Source organism: Gopherus evgoodei, chromosome 1 (genome assembly GCF_007399415.2).
Source record: "Gopherus evgoodei ecotype Sinaloan lineage chromosome 1, rGopEvg1_v1.p, whole genome shotgun sequence".
In the NCBI taxonomy this organism is placed as follows: domain Eukaryota; kingdom Metazoa; phylum Chordata; order Testudines; family Testudinidae; genus Gopherus; species Gopherus evgoodei.
In genome coordinates this window covers 271446114-271466849 of record NC_044322.1, presented here as the reverse complement: position 1 = coordinate 271466849, position 20736 = coordinate 271446114, and the positions used below count along the sequence as shown (strand labels likewise).

The window sequence follows — 20736 nt, the reverse complement described above, 5'->3', positions numbered from 1 at the left end:
TGACAGGAAAACAGCTGGCACCAAAATGGCACCCTATGGTATACTGATATAAAAAGTGCAAAGTGGGTGTAAGAAGCAACCAGCAGAAGCACTGTATATCCACTTTGCACTAGTAAAATGACTGCACAAGGTTCACACAGCAGTGGAGAATCTGGCCTCAGGAGCCTATGCCAAAGTTATTTTATTTGTGGTTTTTATCCAGTTTTCGTGTACAAAATTGTAGAATTATGTTCTGCTTCTTTTTCAACATTGCATAGCCTAATCAGTACTGCAATGTTTAAAAACATTAGTTCATGCCAAGGTTCATTTCCAATTCCATTACCGTGGACTAGTTCTCACCATTTATAATTACTTGTAAATATTGGAGCAATGACAGTGTAGGCAGAGAGGGTGGCATGATCCCTTCTCCAAAGAGCTTGCCTGAGTCAGACACATTCACTACAGTACAGTCATAGACGATACACCGGCTGAACGACCTTTAGAGCAATCAGGCAGGTGTCTATTTTTTTAAAATTGTATTTGTCTTTGGCTGGTTCACTGAAAATCTTCTTAGAAGTGCTTTTTCAAATAGGGCTTTGAACTTCAGTTATGAGTTCAGAATGTTCTTACTATTTTACATGCTTCAAATGTACAGCTGATTCATCTGTTCTGAAGCGCTTTCTTCACAGAGTTGGTCTCACTTTCATTTGCAGTGCCAAATTCACTGTGGCCACGTCTTCATGGACTGTGGTGGAGTTCCACCTGCTTGTGCCAGTGATGAGTTTGACTGTAGTCTCTGTTAGATATTTTGATATCTTTTATTTTTGCTTTTAAGTTACTTTGGTTTTTGCATACTTTTTTTGGGTTTCTCCTTCCTTTTGGAACATCCCCTTTATTACCCAGGCTGCGCTTCCTTTTGCATTTCCAGCCAAAGTCCTTAGCCTCCTGCCATTTGTGAAATTTTCCATTTTCATACTAGCACGCGCTACGTCAGCCTAGTGGCTTTTGTTTGCATGATGAAACATAAAATGTGCTTTGAATCTCTCTTCCGCACTGAGGTGAGTGCACATTTTTTTACCCATTTGTCTGTTTCTCTCCAGGCCCATAGCTGACAGCTAAGTCCACAATCTTTTCCTACTGTCAGTTCTGCTTCTGCAAGTGACTTATTTCATGCTTCATGCAAATTAAACCCCTTCACAATCCACGCAGGGGTAGGATCCCAGAACTTGGGCTCCTGCCAGAACCTGAACTTCTATGAATTAAACAGCCCCATAGCCCGAGCCCTGCAAACCTGAGACAGCTGAGATGTGGTGCTTAATTGCAGTGTAGGCATACCCTCTGAGTACATTTCCCAGACTTGAAGAGCTCTGTCTAAGCTTGAAAGCTTGTCTCTCACCAATAGAGGTTGGTCCAATAAAAGTTATTACCTTCCCTACCTAGTCTCTCTAATAACTTGGTACCAACACGGCTACAACACTACTGGATACTGGGGGGAAAAAAGGGAGATCTGGTCACTTAAGACCATGGTACACCTCTCAGAGGTTACACTTCGGAAGAGGTAGTCCTGGTATTCTACACAGGTGTCCCTAGGGGCAATGGCAAGCACAGTCTCCCTGTGTGCCCTTCCTCTAGCAGCTGCCAGAATGTAACCATCTGTATTCTGTTGTTTCTAATGCATGATATTGTGAATGCACGCACACACACTCTCTCTCTGTTCTGTTTTTTGTGTTAAAGCTTTTCATGTATTGTATTCACTCATTAACCACAGAGACATTGTATATAAAACAGGCATTTTCACCCTACTGAGGACAAAAAGCTAGTTCAGCCATTAGAGTGAACCCAGCTGAGCTCTGCTTAACCATTTGCACTTCCGTTAGCCCTCCAACTGCAATCTGGATTCTTCAGTATCATTTGCTTAAAAAATGGTCTTGCTTTTCCACGCACTCTCCCTGCTCCTGTTCTTGTTTATAATCTGTTTTCTTGGATGCTGTCATTTTTGCCTGTGAAAAATACTAAACCAAATGCTTCACTGGATTTTTTCCCCTCTTTCAGCTTCACAGCAGGATGTCACCCAGACTGTATTCCTGGATTATTGGTTTATAAAATATTTACGAACACCAGGAAGATGTAGCATATGAGATTCTAAGACATGCATGTGCATAATCCGTTTGATTTCATTGCTTTACATATTATTTCTTGAAACACCAATTTAAAACACATGTGGAGAGCTACCTCTTACACAAGAAATCATCACTTGACACTGAAGTGCTTCCATTTTACTGCCCAGTATTAATTACTTAATCTTTGTAAAGGGGCTTTAACTATGTAAAGCGCTATTTGAGTGCTAAGCAAATGATCCTCAGTCTAATTTGTTTGCAACCACTTCTTCATTACCTACACAGACTTTAGGAGGCTGAGCAAAGGAGAAAAAATCCTCCCTTTAAATTTTAATGATAAATGTAAACACAACAATTAATTGAAAAATAATACAACATGGTGGGGATAAATCTGAGAGAACCATTTTATCCTCTTCAGGCAGTTCCAAATCTGAAATTGCTTCTTTACTTTTGTTGGGCTTTGATTTTTTTCTTTCATCTTCCTCTGCCTCGTTCTTCTCTCCTTCTTGATCTTAAACCTTCCCTCTTCCAAATCTTCTCCTTGTCTTAAAAAGAACCTTGTGAAACTGTGGAGTCACTTAGGGTTAGATTCTGGCACCCTTCCATTGAACAGGACACCTCACTCCATGAGCAGTCCCATTGATTTTCAAGGGGACTGCTCAAAGAGACAGGATTACTCTGCATAGGGGCGTCAGAATCTAGCCCATATAGAACCACCAGGACCAAAGCCAGCCCAGTTATAGCACAAGGTAACTGAGGAAAATGGAAATGCAACTATTTGTACCACAGCAAAATTTCACTCAACAGAATTGAGCATGTCTCTCTGTTTTGTGCAGTGTTGTAGCTCTATCAGTCCCAGGATATTAGAGACATAAGGTGGGTGAAGTAATATCTTTTACTGTATAAAGCTTGTCTCTCTCACCAACAGAAATTGGTCCAATAAAAGATATTACTTCACCCACCTTGTCCTGCTATTTCCTGAAACTCATTGTTCTAAACCTGGGTAACCAAATTTAGGGGCATCATTTCAGATTTCAGTAGGGGAGGGGGGAACTTTCAGTGGGGGTCCAGGGACTGCTTAGTTCCCTCAAAACTCTTGGATAAACTGTAAAAATCCATAATTAGGCTGTCCCCTTCACAGAGGGGAGAGACCTCATTGTTCTTTGCCTGGAAAAGCAGACACTCTGAATCAGAAGACATCAGCCCAATCTGCTACTGGGCTAGAGAATTGCAGTGTAACACAGGGGGGCTGGGACCAGTTATGCCCTATAATCTGCAAGGTGTGGGAGAAATGTTGGCTTTGTTTATGGAGGTGATTGGGCTCCTCTTAGCCACAATACCATGAGCCAGCCCTCTCACCAGGCCCACAATAGAGGAGTCCTGCCTACATCCATTAAACTGAGCACTTTCCACTTGTCACACATGAGACAGAAGATCCATGTCAGATCATCTGCTTCACTGATTCTCTAGCAACCAATACTTCTGGTCACAAATTTGCCAATCACAGGTTCTGGCCCCAAGTGCTGGGGCCAGTCAGTGGCAATGTAGTGTGACAGTGGATGAGGTAGGAGCAGACAGCTGCAGTCAGACAGGTGGGTCCCTGCAGCTGGGCTGCGTAGGTTGGGGAGTGGAGGCTTCAGGCTGCCCACAGAGCTCCAAACACCAAAGGTTTCAGAGAGCAGAGCCGGTCTCTGGATCTGGTGTCCGAGTTGTTCACACATGGTAACTGCTCACACATTTCAACTTTCCCTCCCCCATTTCCCCACCCTATCTAAATGATGCCCCTGACCAAATTCCTGTTAAGCTCTCAATACCTATTCCTGCCTCTATAAGCAATATTCTTCTTTATATTTATATTTTTTAAACTGTACTTCATTTGTTCCAGTTCCCTCAAGCATTCCAGAAAAGCTCTTTACTACTCAAGAACAGCAAATGTCGCACATCTTGTGACAATGGTATTTATGCCATGTCATTGGATGCCATTCAGCCTGGCTCCTCTTTTCTTTTTTCCCCATTGGTTTTAATTCTTTATCAGGTCCATTTTTACTGATGGGTCTCTTTTGTGTTTTCTTTCGTGCCAAATAAACTGAAATCAGCACTTCCTTGCTGACTCCTGAGGTCTTAAACATAGTAGGAAACTATTTTATTCAGGCAGCTTGCTAAATTTCAACTTGCATGAGAAGCAGTTACCCAATGCTCTCACTCAAGATTTTGATAATTTTAAATGTGTATTTACAATTCATTTATATCACACTTGGTGATTTGTACAATTCTCTCCTTTTTAAAAATTTCAATCTTGTTTTCAATGTGTTGGGCATTTACCTTATTTAGTTCAAAGGAAACAGGTATATAGAGGAGACTGTTCTTGATTGCAACTTTATTCACTGCTTTTCCACAAGTAGAGTAGTAGCCCTGCCAGGAATCTGGCATCAAAATAGTGCTAGGTAGAGATTGCTTCTGGCACTATAGTAATATTTGTAACAAGAGACCTGAGAGATGGATACTCAGGGCTTGTCTACATCACAAAGTTGCAGCGCTGGTGAGGGAGTTACAGCGCTGCAACTTAGGAGGTGTACACATCTGCAGGGCATCACCAGCGCTGCAACTCCCTGTTTGCAGCGCTGGCCGTACTCCCGTTTTGTCTCGGGTGTAGAGGATCCAGCGCTGGTGATCCAGCGCTGGTAATCAAGTGTAGACCCTTACCAGGGCTTTTCTTGACCTCCGTGGAATAAGCAGGTATCCCAGCATACCTGAGGAAGCCTCTGGTAATCAAGCTGGTCTCCTTCCCCGGTTTGCTCTCGCGTTCCCCGAACCCCGAGCAAGCAGGTCTCCTTCCCTGCGGTTTGCAGGGGGGTTCGGGGAACGCGAGAGCAAACCGCGGCGAAGCTGGTCTCCTTCCCCGGTTTGCTCTCGTGTTCCCCGAACCCCCCTTGAAGCCGCCCAACAGCGCTGCAGTATGGCCACATCTAACACCACTTGCAGCGCTGGTTGCTGTAAGTGTGGCCACTCTGCAGCGCTGGCCCTATACAGCTGTACTAATACAGCTGTAACAACCAGCGCTGCAAAATTTTAGATGTAGACATGGCCTCAGGAGAGGTGAAACAGAAGCTAGATATGGGGAAGCTGGAGGCCATGAGAGGGGTGGATGGAAAATCAGGGATGTGAAATTGGGACAATTTCTAAAGATATCATGGTGCTACACAACCATATACAGTTGTCTTCTGCCGTCCCTGCAAAGATCACATACCTTTGCGAGAGAGAGAGAGAGAGAGAGAGATAAACAGGGATTCCAGATTTCCAAAAATATAGGAGGAGGATTTTTAGGCAGCAACATACCACAAAAAAAATTCCAATTTAACAAAACTATTGGTGACATCCACCATATTTCCAGCTGGTGACTATTGGTTTGGCTGAAAAGCCAGGCCCCCTTACACAAATGTTTAATGGAAAGTGCAGGATATCTTGGAAGGCAGCTTGGACAGTGGACAGGAGTACATGTGGTATGGGCAGGAGTGCATGAGGGCAGGTCTTTAAGAAGCTGCAAAGAACTTGGTTTCTCTCCCTCCCCATATATTGGTCCCACATTGCTCTGTACACCAGTTTACAGGAGCAGTTTACCAGACCACATCCCTTCCTTTGCTAGATGGCATGTTGCAAGGTCCAAAAGGTGGTGCTCAGATGTTGGAGGAGGTGGGGCTGCCTACAAGCTGAAACCTGGCTTGCTTGAGGTGGGTTCTCATGTGACTTATCTAATTTAGCAAAGTCTGAGTTAGCAACATTTTCCCAAAATGATGGCAGAGCAGGCAGGATCCAGCAAGACCTCATGGATGATCCAGGATTCTTGCTCCCTCTAACACTGGGGTGTAAAAGGAGAGAAAAATCCCACCCCTCTACAGAAGTCCCTTTAATATTAACTAATCAATAGGTCAACTGCCAATAAATTATTATTGTAATAAAAATGTGGTATGTTCCAGTTGCATGGAAGATGCTCTCTCTGCCCCCGACTCGCCAGAGCAGCTTCATCCCAACTCATCTTGGAATGCTGCAGAATCACCGGGTCACTGGTGTAACATAGTTGGAAGGGAAGAGACCCAATTTGCCCCGCAGGCGCCCTTTCCACCAACATGGGTTAGAGTTGTCCAGGACTTCTATGATGTCTCCACTGCGGAATCCTAGCTCATCACATTCCAATGCCTCAAAGTCATACAGGGCTTGGACCCATAGTGTATGCTGAGGAGGAAGAGACAGGAGAGGTCAGACACAATTCTTATGAATCTCCCCCACAACACGAACCAAAAAGAGCAAGAAATGTAACTCTGGGATATGAAAGCATGATACCAGTATGGAATTCAATGGAAGAGCCATCAGGACCCCAGAAAGTAAAGCCTGAATAAGAGAGACACCTGAGGGTAAGTTCAAGTTATCAGGAACCCCCAGTATCCCTCTCAATATATTCATGCCCCAAAGTAGAACTCAAGTGGCCGGGCATACAGGAATGGAGCACATGCCATGGAAACACCTTCTAAAGTGACAGGGATGTGCAACATCACATCAGGTATAATACATCTTTCCTCCTTCTGACCTCTTGCAGAGAACAGTAAACCTCCTAGCCTCTGTGGTGGTTTCCCTGAGAGAAGGGATCAGGTAGATAACAGCGGCATATAATGCAAACCATCTACCTGTGAATGTTGAAATGATGGTTCTGTTTGTCTCCGGTACATGGATGCTGCACTCCCTTCTCCATGGTCTCTGAGACGATGAAGCCCATCCTTCCTGTCCAGGCTCCCACCACCTCTGTCCTAGAAAGTGAGGTGCAAGAGAAGCCTTTAATATACTCCGATGTGCAACTGGACTGGGGTGGTGATTCAGTTACTGGGTACCAGGGTTTCAGGATCCAGCCAGTGCATATGTCACCTAATACCTCCAAGTAATTTCTTCTCTTCATTTATAAGGTCTTTGTTTCCCAGGTGTTCATTGGGCTGCAAGCAACACACCTAACAGGAAAGGACTCCTTAGTCTGTGCCCTTTGGTTTGGACCAAGAATCTCGAGCTGGGCAGTTGGGTACAGCTTCCCAATTTCCTCTCTCAGTACCTAGCATTTCAAATGTCCCTTTGGTCATGCCTGCACCTTAGTCAGCCTAAAAGGTCAGTGCGACTGGATCCCACTTTTCATGTCAATTGTCCCTAGCTGGAAGTGTCAGAGTGAGTCAAACTCAATCTGGCTTTAGAGACACAGGATTCATTTTTTGTTGTGGTATACTTTTCTCTTACAAGTATTTCTGCTCTGTATCAAATATGACTCATTGACAGATTTGTCACAAAGGGCCCAATTTTGTGACAAGTTGTATTATTCTGCCAACAGTCCCCCTCCTATATAAAGTTGCTCCTGAATGATGGGGTATAGAACTGGCCACTCGCAAAGTGTCCTTTGCCCTCCTCTATTAGGACTCTCTTGCCCTGTGAGGCTTGGTTTTGGATCTCTTCCCCTAGTGGGACAAGTCTTCTCCTCAGATGAGGCCAATACTGTTGCAGTATCTCCTGCTACAGACAGGAGGCAGCCCCTCCTCCCCATGGTAGCCATTTCCTATCAAAATTAATATGGAACAATTGTAGAGGCAACACCATGCACTGCTCTTTCCTCCCATCCCTACAATAAGAGCATTTTTTGCATGCACCTTCACCATCTTTGCCTAGCCCCAGGACTGAAGGATGACACACTGGGAGCTCCCAGCAGAGAAAGAGAGAACCCAGGACTCACATCAGAAACAGGGAGCATGTGGAATGTGCTCAAAGAAACCAAACTTTCCCAACAGTAACCAACTCATTTCCCATTCCCAGCGTGCACCATGGTGCCGAATCTTATCACTACAACACAGCAAAAGACTGTGGCTGCACAGTTGGGCTTGTCCTAGAGACTTCAGAGGCATTCCTAGATAGGTGTGTGGGCGAGTGTTGGTCTGTGCTCCCAATATGACTTTCAGTCTTGTCCCAAGCTCAACATTTTGCCATACTTGGTCATTCTTGCAAGACTGGGTTTGCTGTTCCCAGCCGTCCAGTTAGAGTGTCACTTGCCTGTTGAGTTCGGATTTTTACAGGTCCATCCCATAAACTCTGATATTTAGAGAACAAAATAGAAGTTCACATATTTATTTCAGTCCACCAGATGTCACTATGCTGACACTATACATTGATGCTACATCACAATGTGAAGAAGCAGTCATGGTGATGCACTTAAACAATTAGGTAAACAGCCCGGCTCCTAGTGAGCAGAGACCAGCATGTTCTGCAGTCCAGACTCATCCCAGCTAACCCCTCTTTCCCAGTGATACCTGTTGCTGCTGCTGCAGGGGTGGTGAGGGATCTGTATATCTCTTGGACATTGATGCTCGGATTTCTCCAGCTGCTCCACTCAGGTGGAGTCCTTCCTGTGCCCCCCGTTCCAGGCTCCCACCACGCCTCTCCTGGGGGGAAGAATGATAAAGATCGGGCCAGGTCTGCTTCCCAAAATGCCCTTGCTGCTATCCTGGCAATCAGTACTCCTTCCCTTTCCCTCTCCAGATCTCTGTCCTCCCACTACTTTCCCTAAACCTAGGGCCTATGCAAAGGAGGACTCCTGCTCCTCTGAACAAACTGACAAATCTGGGATCCTGGATTTTGTCTCTTCACCACAGCCACTCCCCCTCAGAAGTGCAAGTGGGGATTTGGTGCTCTGAGTCCAAATACATGGATGGGTTTGGAGCCTGCATTTGTCCCCTCGCTACATACACAAGGTGAGTTGGGCCCCAATATTCCCTCCAGTAAACAATCATGTGTGGCTGAGGCCCCACCTCCCCCTTTACACAAAGAGAAGAGCATGTCTGGAACCTATTTACCCACCGCAAATAAGAGTGGTTGTGAGGCCTTGATTAACTGCCCAGACTCAGACTTTCAAGGGCTCAGCACCCACAATAAAGCCAGATTTTTGGTAGAGCTCAATATCCAACATGCACCCTCAGGGCTGAGCTCTTTTGAAAACTCTTGCCTCAGATATCACAGGGGTAGCTCTTGCCTCAGACTTAATTTGTCTTTGCATCTGGTTCTACTTATTAATTCTTATTATCATTGCTGTAGTACCTATGAGCCCCAGTCGTGGCCCAAGTCCCCATTGTGCGAGGTGCTGTACAAACCCTCATCACAACAGCAATGGAGTGGAGCATTGGCTGCAACTTCCCCTCCCCTATTCTTTCATTTACCTGTCTACATCTTGGCACAAATATCATTTCCCCTTGCCCCTTCCTCCCTCGCTCTGCTCTGAGCCACCTTCAACAGGCTGTTTTACTAATACAATATCTCCTGCCCTGTGCAGACTATCCTCTGCTGTCAGCTCTCTCCTATATGTGGCCTCCCTTACAGCTAGGTAATGCTTTTTAAAAAAGCCAGATAAGTGGTCTAGAAGGAGTCAACAACACAGAACCCTTTATCAGATTGAAAAATGAATGCTATTGCCCTTTTGAAGCTGAAAAGACTGTTCCACATGGAGCTGATAAAACTTTATTGCCACAATGAACAAGTCATGCATTTTCTGCCTTGTCTCTAACCACACATCCTGGTAATTTAATGCCAGAGTCCGCTTCCTGGTTAAGCAGCACTTCAGTTACTGTAGTTACCAGGTGTTTTCTCTCTCAGCATTGTGTGTGCAATGACTGACAGCTTGTGCTGCGTCATTCCCTCATTTTCCTGGCACAGAACCACCAAATGGGCACTTGGTGAACAGGGATTTCCCTGCTTCCACAAACATCTTTTGCTGCTTCTTCCTTTAACTCACAAACTGTGTTCACATCTCTGGAATTCTGGGACAACTTTATGACCCTTTTTTGCCACCCCTTCTACATCCTGTCCCCAGTTCCTCCACAATACCCTGCTATGTTCCATAACTAATAAGAGAGAAGCAATTCCTCAATGCAGCCAAACTTTCAGCTATAACAGTGGCAGCACCCTAAGTCCATTCAAAGAGGGAAAGGAACCAAATTCAATTTTTTCTCTCAGTTCCACCAATAAACTCAGTCTGCCCTGTGATCCCCTTCCTGTTGTATCCCTGATCCCCTAAACACAGCAGTGTTCCTGCAGCTATTCTGTACCACTCCTTCCTAAAGTTAGACCTGGCTCCCCTTATTCATGCTGATTCACCTCAATCCTGACCTGCAGCATGTCCTGCAGTTCAGTCCTTGGGCCCCTACACAGCTCTGGCAAAGCCTCTCAGTCCTGATTTTCAGCATTCCCTGCTGCAGTCTTCAACTTGTCATAAATGGAGACTGCGAATCTCATTAAGTTATGTAATGTGTTTATGATGCACTCAATCAAAAATCTAGGCTGAGAGGCCCTCCAGTCTAGAGACTGACTGGGATTCTACTGAAGGTCTCCAGAGGCAACATTCTAGCACTAAATTCATCCCATGGGATGGATTTCTCCTCTTGTGTTCTTCAGGGATGGTTTGAGAACCCTGGGCATACCTTCTCTTCTTGGCTCTCATCTCTCAGGAATATCAGCTTCTGCCTAGAGATAGAGGAGGTCTTATAGTACTCCACCAATTTGTTCAGTGACTGGAATTTCTCTGTCCATAAGTAGTAGTTCCCCTTTGTATCCCTCATCACCCTGAAGTGCTGGACATCATCCTCATGCCTGTGATCAAAGGGAGAAATGAACATCAGATGATAATTTTATTTTCCTCAATTACCTTTAATCCAAAAGCCCTTTGCAGACTCTGGAAAGTGAAGTCAGTGGCATTGCACCTGGACACACTGGAACTGAACATAACCCTGTATGTAAAGGAATCACTCACCAACCAGAAAAATGCAGCCGCTTTGAGGATGCATGGCCAAATGGGAGAATCAGTACAGGGCACTAGGGCTCAGACCTTTACTTTCAAAATAAGGGTCATGGGATCTTTTATGACCACACATGGTTAGAAGCTTGATTCTGCACCTTATTTAAAAGAGGGTAAGGCAGCAGCACGGTGCCCATTAACGAGTGGATCTGTGTTGGCTCTAAGCAAAGAGCCCTACCAGATTATAACCTTACCTGAGTTATTTTTCCTCAGGTTAATCCCTAGACAAGATGGGGCGAAGGACTGAGAATTACTCCTTCATACTTGTTGCATAATGTTCATCAGTGCCCAATGGAACGAGGGATTCCCTCTGAAGAACCGTCTGCAGTCCCAGTGCCATGCAGGGCCCTGCTGGGTTCACGCAGAAGGGGGCAGTGTTGGGTTTGAAACAAAGGCCGAGAATGGCTGGACTAGAATAAGTGGCTGAAAAGGGAAACAAGCATAGGGAGTAAGAGGTCCAGGGGGCTGGGAAATGGAGTCTTTTTGATTTATTAGTCAATGTTCATACAGCATTTCAGTATTCAAAGTGCTACATAAATGCTAAGGATTTTTATTATCATAATTGTTAAGCTGCTGGTTCCTGCGCAATTTAGTCAACAGTGATTGAAAGTCATTCCCGTCTGGTGGCTGCTCAGTGGCCTATGTGAAATAAATTAATGGTGCAAGTCACCTCCTAATGGATATTAAATAGCATCCTTGGCCAGTAACTAAAGCCATTAGGCAAAAAAAAAAACATACCTGAAAGGCACACATTTTGCATGGTGAGAGATGGCCCACAGAATGCGCTTTGCTCTGCTTCAGAAGGAGCAGGACAGCTGGGGTTGTGATTTGGGGATAGGGTATTTGCTGTGTCACTTTAATGGAAAAAGAAACATCCGAGAAGCAGATGCCTCACTTGTTCCCATTGACCATCACTAGCACCATGCAAGCTTCCCAAGGCACTGCCATCCTGTCAAGGGGAGGCTAGGGACAGCAGCATTAACCAGAAACAGCAGGAAGATACTGTAAGTAGCAGGTACCTGACAGAGATGGAGAAGTCACCAGGGGAGTTCTGGCTGGCTCGGATGATGAAAGAGCCAACTTCTTTGCTCATGAGTAAGTTCTCTGCCTCATGGCGGGATATTCCTTCATTAAACCAGCTGTCAAGGGGAATAAATCACATGCATGTGAATAAGGAAATGGGTTAGAGAAAAAGAAGGGAAGAGGTGAGAGGAGGGTTGGGAATGAGAAGGGAAAGGGACTGTCTCCTGCTAACAGTGCATGTTCTCCAAGTAGGGTGTACAGAAACAGAGGTGGATAAAATGGCCCTTTATGAAGACCAACTTTCTTCCCCCTTCCCCTTTCCAGTGTCCAAAATGAGGAGCTGCTGCTGCTCAGAAAAGGATCAAAGTGGAAGTGTTTCAGCCCAGCTATTACATACTCTGTGTGTGTGAGAGGGAAAGGTTAGTGAAGACGTAATTCCTATGTGAGATGCATAATGAACGGGCTGATTCCACCGCTCCAAGTGTGCCAGGAAAAAGCTGCTAGCGTAACACCCTGCGGCACAGGCACCTCAGCAAACCCTGTACGTGCAGCATGGACGGAGAGAACTTTGGTGCCAAAAATACAGGCCTGTATTTGCTTGTTGAGCTAACAGAGCAAGTCCCACAGCTCAGTAGATGGAATTCACACATACAGTATCACTGACTCTCAGGATTTTTTCCGCCAGAAACATAATTTTGTCTGGGGCTGGAGGAGCCAGTCTGGCACCGACCTTGCATGAATTTAAGCCCTCCAACTGGCTGCCTGCCCCACTTGCCTGCCTCCTGGTACTGAGCAAGCAATCAAAGCTACTACAGGAAGAGCTAACCCCCACCCCATAGCAGTGTGAAGCCATTCTCACAGGAGGGGAGGGGAGAGGAGGGAGCAGAAGCAGGGCCGGCTCCAGGTACCAGCGAACGAAGCAGGTGCTTGGGGCGGCCAACGGAAAGGGGTGGCACCTCTGGCTCTTTGGTGGCAGGTCCCTCAGTCCCTCTCGGAGGGAAGGACCTGCCGCAGAAGAATGAAGTGGTGGGGTAGAGCTGCTGCCGAAGTGCTGCCGATTGCAGCTTTTTTTTTTTCCGCTGCTTGGGGCGGCAAAAACACTGGAGCGGCCCTGAGCAGAAGCCCCCAGCAGTTCCGGATGGTGCCGCTCCTTCCTCTTTCCAGCCCTCCTGTAAGCAACTGGCACAGAATAGTGCTTCTGCTCCTCCCCCATTTCCCCTGCCACCGCCGGTCCGGTAACAGTGGACAGGGCAGAGGGGAGTGACAACCCTGCGGCAACCCCCAGACCTGGGAGAAGGGGGTGAAGAACACCAGGAAGAGAAGAAGTGAGGCTGGAGGGCTGAACTTAGAAGGTGTGGGTCTGGAGGGGCTGAACAGAGGAGATCTGAATTGATGGGAGTGAAGATAAACTGGTGGCGGGGGGGCACAACTGATGAGGGTGGAGACGGACTTGCTGGGCAGTGGATGGGCAGATATGGAGGTCAGAGCTCCTGCAGCAGGGGTCAAAATCACCTTATATAATCCATTTGGGAGCATGGGCAACATTAATTGTCACATACACCCTGGGGATGGGCAGGAGGAGTTCAGAAATCAAAGACAGACCAAAACAGGAGGAGCAGGGGCAGCCGCACAGCAGAGAGAAGCGGCAGTTTCCGTTTCAAAGCGCTGCTTCTCTCCAGCCGGCTGTGCGGCCTCCTGGTGCTCCTCCAGAGTCCTCCGGCCCGTGCTTGTGGTGCTTCTGCTGCCCACACCACCCGCCTGCTCCCCTGAGGCTGCAGGTGAGCCTCCATCTCTGCTCTCCCTTGTACCCACACCCCGCAGGGGGTGTGCCGGTGCTGAGCTGCCTGGTGGTGCAGCAAGCTGAGGCTGTGAGGGAGGGGAATAGCGGGGGAGGAGCCGGGGGCGAGCCTCCACAACTGGGAGCTCAGGGGCCGGGCAGGATGGTCCTGCGGGCCGGATGTGGTCTCAGGGCCGTACTTTGCCCACCTCTGATGTAGCTCCTACCATATCCTAGCAACAGTAACAAGAGTTTTGGAGCTGTCAGGACTAAAATAGCAGGGGGTGCTGCAGGGCAGGACTAATGTGCATTGACAGGCTGGTGTGTGGAGTTTTGCCACAGCCCTTGTCAGCCTTAAACTGTATCATGCTCTAAGAAAGCATGAGAGAGGAAGCGCTGACCAAACAGACAGACTATCTCTGTACTTATGGCAGCATGTAGAGTGCAGGCACTACAAGGGTAACTGCACGCCACATGAAAAGCAGTCCGCGCCACACTTGTCACTGGAGTGTGTGTAGGTGCACATTGCAGTGAAAGGCTCTGGCAAGGGGGAAGGAAACAGGGAGTGGGTAACTGGGCAACAAAATGGCAGATGAAATTCAATGTTGATAAATGCAAAATAATGCATATTGGAAAACATAATCCCAACTATACATACAAAATGATGGATCTAAATTAGCTGTTACCAATCAAGAAAGAGATCTTGGAGTCATTGTGGCTAAAACATCTCTGAAAACAGCCGCTCAATGTGCAGCGGCAGACAAAAAAGCTAACAGAATGTTAGGAACCATTAGGAAAGGGATATATAACAAGACAGAAAATATCATATTGCCTCTAAATAAATCCATGGTACACCCTCACCTTGAATATTGCATGCATTTTTGGTTGCTCCATCTCAAAAAAGGTATATTGGAATTGGAAAAGGTACAGAGAAGGGCAACAAAAATAATTAAGGATATGGAACAGCTTCCATATAAGGAGAGATTAAAAAGATTATGACTTTTCAGCTTGGAAAAGAGACTGCTAAGGGGAGATAAGACAGAGATCTATGAAATCTTGACTGGTGAGGAGAAAGTGAATAAAGAAATGTTGTTTACTCCTTCACGTAATACAAAAACTAAGGGTTATCCAGTGAAATTAATAGGCAGCAGGTTTAAGACAAACTAAAGGAAGTACTTCACACAATGCACAGTCATAAGCGCGGACTCCGTGGGTGCTCCGGGGCTGGAGCACCCATGGGGCAAAAATTGGTGGGTGCTCTGCACCCACAGGCAGCCAAGCTCCCCGCCCAGCCCCACCTCACCTCTGCCTCTGCCTCCTCCCCTGAACACGCGGTCCCCGCTTATCCTCACAGCACTTGCCACCACAAAACAGCTGTTTCGCAGCCTAAAAAGTTTTAGGAGGGAGGGGGAGGAGTGGGAATGCGATGTGCTCAGGGGAGGAGGTGGGGCTGGGGCGGGGATTTGGGGAAGGAGTCCAATGGGGCAGGGACTTTGGGGAAGGGGTTGGAATGGGGGTGGGGCAGGTCTGTGGGTGAGGGGGGCATGAGCTTCCACCGGTGCCAGGAGAAGTTGGCGCCTATGTGCACAGTCAATCTATGGAACTCTGTCAGGGGATGCTGTGAAGGCCAAAACTATAACAGGGTTCAAAAAAGAACTAGATAAATTCATGGAGGATAGGTCCATCAGTGGCTTTAGCTAGGATGCGCAGGGATGCAAGACTATACTCTGAGTGTCCCCAGCCTCTGTTTGCCAGAAGCTGGGTGTGGACAATGGGATGAATCATTCAATGGTTGCCTGTTCTGATCATTCCCTTTGAAGTACTTGGCATTGACCACTGTCGGAAGATAGGACGGTGGGGTATATAGACCATTGGTCTGACCCAGTATGACTATTCTCATGTCCTATGGGAAAGGCTTTGGCACGGGGGAGGCAACAGGACACTATACTGGTAAAAAACAGCAGTTTAGATATGAGTGGCATTGCTTGGGCATGTAGAGATAGGGCTACCATACGTCCAGGTTTTCCTGGATAGGACCTCTTTTTTGGTTCCCCAATCTCTGCCCAGGCAAATTTTTGAAATCTGAACAAATGTCTGTGACTTTGAGCTAGGGAGCCAGAGAGTGGCAGCTGCTGGCTGGGTGCCCAGCTCTGAAGGCAGTACTGCTGCCAGCAGCAGCGCAGAAGTGAGGGTGGCATGGTATGGTATTGCCACCCTTACTTTTGTGCTGCTGGTGGTGGTGGCGCTACCTTCAGAGCGGGATGGCTGGTGAGCGGTGGCTGCTGTAACCCACCCGAGATCATGGCAGTATCCTCTATTTGAGGGACTTGAAATATAGTAACCCTATGTAAAGAGCCCATGGAGGGTATACACCCTGGAGGTTCAGGTGTGTAGGGCACTCTCCTCTCCTCACCAAAGCCATGCCTCACCTTCTACGCTGTTCTTAATACCTGTGCTAGCGAGGTGTGCAGTGTCTGTACATGCTGTCATAAGTGTAGACTTACACACATGACAAAACTCCCTGAAATTTTCAAGGGAAATGCACCTGATCCCAGTTGTACTTACATGGGAATGTGAATATCTATGAAGTTCTTGGGGACATATCCTTCGTGACTTCTCAGCTCAGCCCTGTACCACTCTTCCTGGGAGCTTAAAATCTGCAGCAGAGACAGAATGAATGAATGAATGAATGAACCTCCTTGGGAAAGGCAAGGTAACCAGAAGGTGCAGTTACTGACAAAAGAAAGAAAAAGAGTTTGGAATTATTTGGAAGGATAAAAGCAGACTAGATTGGGTTTGTTGGTGCTGAGAGCTGTGGAATCCCATTGCACCCCCCCGCATTCTTCCCCCCCCACATACACACACTGCAGCAGGGCTGAGAGCTGAAGGCCAGTGCAATGCAAATAAAGCAATGAGGACAATATGGAGAAATTAGAGGGACTGCTTGTTAGTTTTGTCTGTATTCCTGGATAAATGTTCAGGAGGCTGGGAGATGTATGCTGCACAGCTCTAATACCTTCGTGATGGAGGAGTTTTCTATGAAGGACTTAGTGGGGGGTTTAAGGAGTTCTTTGTGTTGTTTTTAATGGTTTGCCCTGGCGGGTCCCAATTTAACAAGAGATGAAAAAGCTCTGAAAAATTCTGCTACATAGGAATGTGTGTGTTTGTGATTGTGTGTGTGTTACTGGATATCATTGCATGTGCTAGAATTAGGGGCTGAATCTTCAGCTGTGCAGAGCTCACACCAGGGCAGTTGAAGGGAGGAGGCAAAGGTGGTTCAAAGCCAGTTTTCTGCCTCCCTAGATCCTAGGGGTTGCAGGGGGCCAGCCTCAGCAGTAATGCAAATTGGAGTAGCCTCAGGGCTATATTTACTATTGCTACTAGGGTCATTCCACTGCTCAAGGATTGCTGGACTGAATTATGCTCTTTTTCCACCCCATTGTGCCCTTGACATGGCCTGAAGACAGAGGTGAGAGAACAGGTGGCATATAGCTACCTGTGTTGCCAGCGGATATGATTTTATTGCAAGCTTTGTGGTATATGGTGTTTTTCTTAAAATTCCAGTTCCAGGAGGCAAGTGAATACGTGAGAATCTCAGCTTTCATTTTTTTTAAAAAGAAGTTTCTAGCCCTTATGGTTGAAAAGCTTGGAGTATGGAAACAGAAGGCAACAAAAAAAAGTTTCCAAAATATATAATTAAAAAAAATGGTTAAGCCTTGTTTTTAAACATTCAGGGTTGACAGTACTGAGACCTCTGGGACTCATTCTCCACTGCCTTGCCCCTTGTGAAACCCTTACACCTGTGGACAGGGAAGGAATGGGTAGCTGAGGATTTCCCGGCTTATTGCCAGTTGATTCCCCCATACTGCAGGCCTGATTTAAGGTCCCTTTGTGCTGCTCCAAACGAACCAAATGGGAAAGAACTCTTTTCTCCTCTATGGCTCAACAGCTACACAGGGTATGACTGCATATCAGCAACCCTTTCTCCCCTCCTGCCTGGAGATTGCTCTGCTAGCAGCTAGGTTTCCGGCACAATCCACCTGCAAGCTCTTGGTGCGCAGAGGGCAGGCCCCTCTGTGTCAGTCTCTCACAGCAGGGGTGGTGGGGAGGTGGATTTCCTCCTGTCGATGCTGGTTCAGGGCCTCAAACTTCCTGTTCATTTAATCTCCACATCAATACTGTTTACCTTATCTTCTTCATCAATCATTTAAGATAATGCCACAGGATTCTTTGCTGCTTTTACAAACCCCAGCAGGTTGCACAGGCTGGGTAGTGAGCACAGCTGGGTGTGTGTGTGCGTGCATGTGATGTTACACACTTCGATTTGTCAGATCTTTGACTCTTGGCTGCTAGGGAGTTGCGTTGCCTCAAAGAGAAAGATCTAATGAGAGGATGATCTCTGGCTTTCTCATAAATTCCCAGTGAAAATCAACAAGTGAGTAGAGAGATACGATCAACCCAGTGCAGAGTTGGAGGCAGCAGAGGCATGGGGACAGAGTTTGAGCTGAGGAAGCAACAGGAGTGCTGTGTAGGGCAAGTGCTCAACCATCCTAAAGGGGAGAAGGGGGATTTGTCCATAGCACCGCTCATGTTACTTCGGAAAAATCCCCCTCTTTGACCAATGTGAGTCATGTTCAGGCATCTTCAGCTGTAGCAGAGTGACTATGATGCACGGTGTTGTAGATTGAGGAATGGGTAAAAAATATTATGTGGGGTTGTGTGGCTTCATCCTCATTGCTGATAAGAACAATTCTACCATAACAATACAAAGATTAAATAGACTGTGTTTCACATACTATATGTCTGACGTTTGCCTGCCACTTCTTCCCACTCTCGCTCTAGCATTCCTCTGCTTCTTCATTTCTAAAGGGGGTGTTGTGTATTATACTAGCTCAGTGGTTCTCAAAATTTTTCATACAGAAATTATCTTGTGGATACTTTCCCTCTCATTAGCAATTATATAATATCCCTGTGGCAACTACAGTAATTCCTTACAGGGAACAGTAACATCAGAAAAATCCCTTAATGTACTTTAGCCATTTTTTATGGCAATCTAACAGCTGGAAATAAGGAGGATGGCAAGCACTGTGTGACTAGCCAGTTCTCCATGAACCTCCAGCAAGCCCTCCATGGAACACTAGTGGTGTTTGGCCCATAGTCTGTGAACATCTAGCTGGCCTATGTTATGGAGGAAGGCGCTGGTGCAGTGGGATCTGGCAGGAGTCAGATGGTTAAACAGTCCTGCTTTGGTGGGGCCTCGGGCTGCACTTACCTTTAGAACGTCCCCGGTACGGAAACTCAGTTCATCCTCTCCAGAAGCATTGAAATCAAATTTGGCAATGGCTTCCATACTGTGCCTCGGTGACAGGGCAAAGCTGGAAGAGATACAAGTATGTCAATATCTGGGAGGAGCTGTAACCTCTGAATCTAGCTCATAGAAGGGATTGTAATCTCCTCTTGCTCAGGACACTGTGAACTATTCGTTGGTGCTGTGATATCTTCTCACCCAGGGTACCAGTGGCATTGAGACCAACTTGTTGGTTAATCTGTAATAGTCCCTTACTAGGGGCATTTGGCCTGTATCCAGTGTTGTGATCTCTTGTTCACGCCCAAACAATTATTGGATTGAATGAAGTTACCAGCTGGGAATGATCCCATTAACTGGAATGGCTGATGGGCATCAGAACTAGACTCAGATTAGTGGTTTATTTTTCATCACGAGGGCTCAAAACCAAAGCAGAAGCTGTGTCCTATAGGCCATTGTCTCACCAAATAATCTTATGATGAAAATGTGCACGCCATGCCCAAGCAGGCTGATAATAGGGATGACCTCAGTGTAAGTGATAACAGCGTTGTTCTGTTAGCTATTCCCTGTGATGTAAGTGACCCCCTCACCCAGCAGATGAAGGCACTCATCCTCCACAGTGGCCTACTTATTATCCTTGTGAGAGACACAAACTATGGGCAAAAGGAGGATCTTACAATACAAAAAATCTTTTTCAGATGGTGAGCACCGTGTTGAAGAATGAAAGAAAGACCTTCCTCTACAAAGACTTTTTGGCATGGATAGCCTTGATTTCCAGTGAGGGAAAGAACTTGTGTACAGAAAGGTTGTATTCCCTGTTTTAGAGGTGTAGTACTTACTGCTTAAGCCACGAGTACAACATATGTGTCCAAAGAGTCCAGATTTCTGGAGCCTGAATTCACATCTTACGTGTGTTTAGTGTCGGTGAAAGGTACCACACCATCATCAACAGCCCTGCAAACCAAAGTCTTCCTTTTTGTACCATGGGAGGTACCGGTGCAAGCTTCACTTAATCAACACTTCTTGCTAACGTAACTGAGATGTGTGCTGGAAGGACCATTTTTAGGATCAAAAGGAATGCTCAGTTCCCATGGCTCACTGACTCTCTGACCTGTCTGCTGAGGCTGCCAATGGCAGAGTAGGAAGTAGCTCAATTGTATTGGTGTTTTTTGTGATGTAGGTACAGGTCCTGCCAGGAACCAGTGGGAGATAACCCTGGAAGTGCATTCACAAAGGCCACCAAACAGCTCTCAGATGGGAATAATTTTCAGTACTTCCTCTAACCCAGGCTGGACTACAATCAGTGACCTGGAAGTTAAAGGCTCCATAGCTTATCTTTACTCTCCCAAGGCATCCAGTCTGTACAAGTAGGGAAGACTCTCCAACTTGCTTTACCTGAAAAGCTGTTATCCAGAGGACCTCAGAAAGAAACCTCAGCAACAGCCTCTGTAGAGAAACTTTGGTTTATTGAGCTGTCTTTCATTGCAGAACTGAGAAAGACCAAAAAGTGTTAGCTCTGAACAAGACCCAGAATTATGCAAGAAAAATGTCATGTTTAAAACTGATGGGCCACTAGAGATTAGTCTGAGAATCGTCCTCTCTCATTCCCAAATATAAAAAGATCTTCACATGCTTTTCTCCAGGGTTTCTTTCAGCACTTTCTTTTTTTGCT

At 46.4% G+C, this 20736-nt stretch overlaps 1 protein-coding gene across 5 annotated transcripts in view; it reads right to left on the bottom strand.

Annotated features, from left to right (window-relative positions):
- Positions 1 to 5119: 5119 nt before the first annotated feature.
- Positions 5120 to 20736, bottom strand: part of GRAP2 (GRB2 related adaptor protein 2) — a 38280-nt gene continuing 22663 nt past the window's right edge. For 4 of the 5 annotated variants that reach the window (XM_030546726.1, XM_030546741.1, XM_030546716.1 and 1 more), the window contains 7 exons: positions 19032 to 19134; positions 16325 to 16416; positions 11979 to 12098; positions 10586 to 10754; positions 8426 to 8557; positions 6776 to 6895; positions 5120 to 6326 (listed from right to left, as the gene is read on the bottom strand). In XM_030546726.1, coding sequence (XP_030402586.1) covers positions 6147 to 6326; positions 6776 to 6895; positions 8426 to 8557; positions 10586 to 10754; positions 11979 to 12098; positions 16325 to 16416; positions 19032 to 19134 — 916 coding nt within the window. In that variant the 3' untranslated portion in view covers positions 5120 to 6146. Of the gene's footprint in view, positions 6327 to 6775; positions 6896 to 8425; positions 8558 to 10585; positions 10755 to 11978; positions 12099 to 16324; positions 16417 to 19031; positions 19135 to 19903; positions 20463 to 20736 lie in introns of those variants that run through there. The other variant, XM_030546734.1, reaches the window with a different exon arrangement.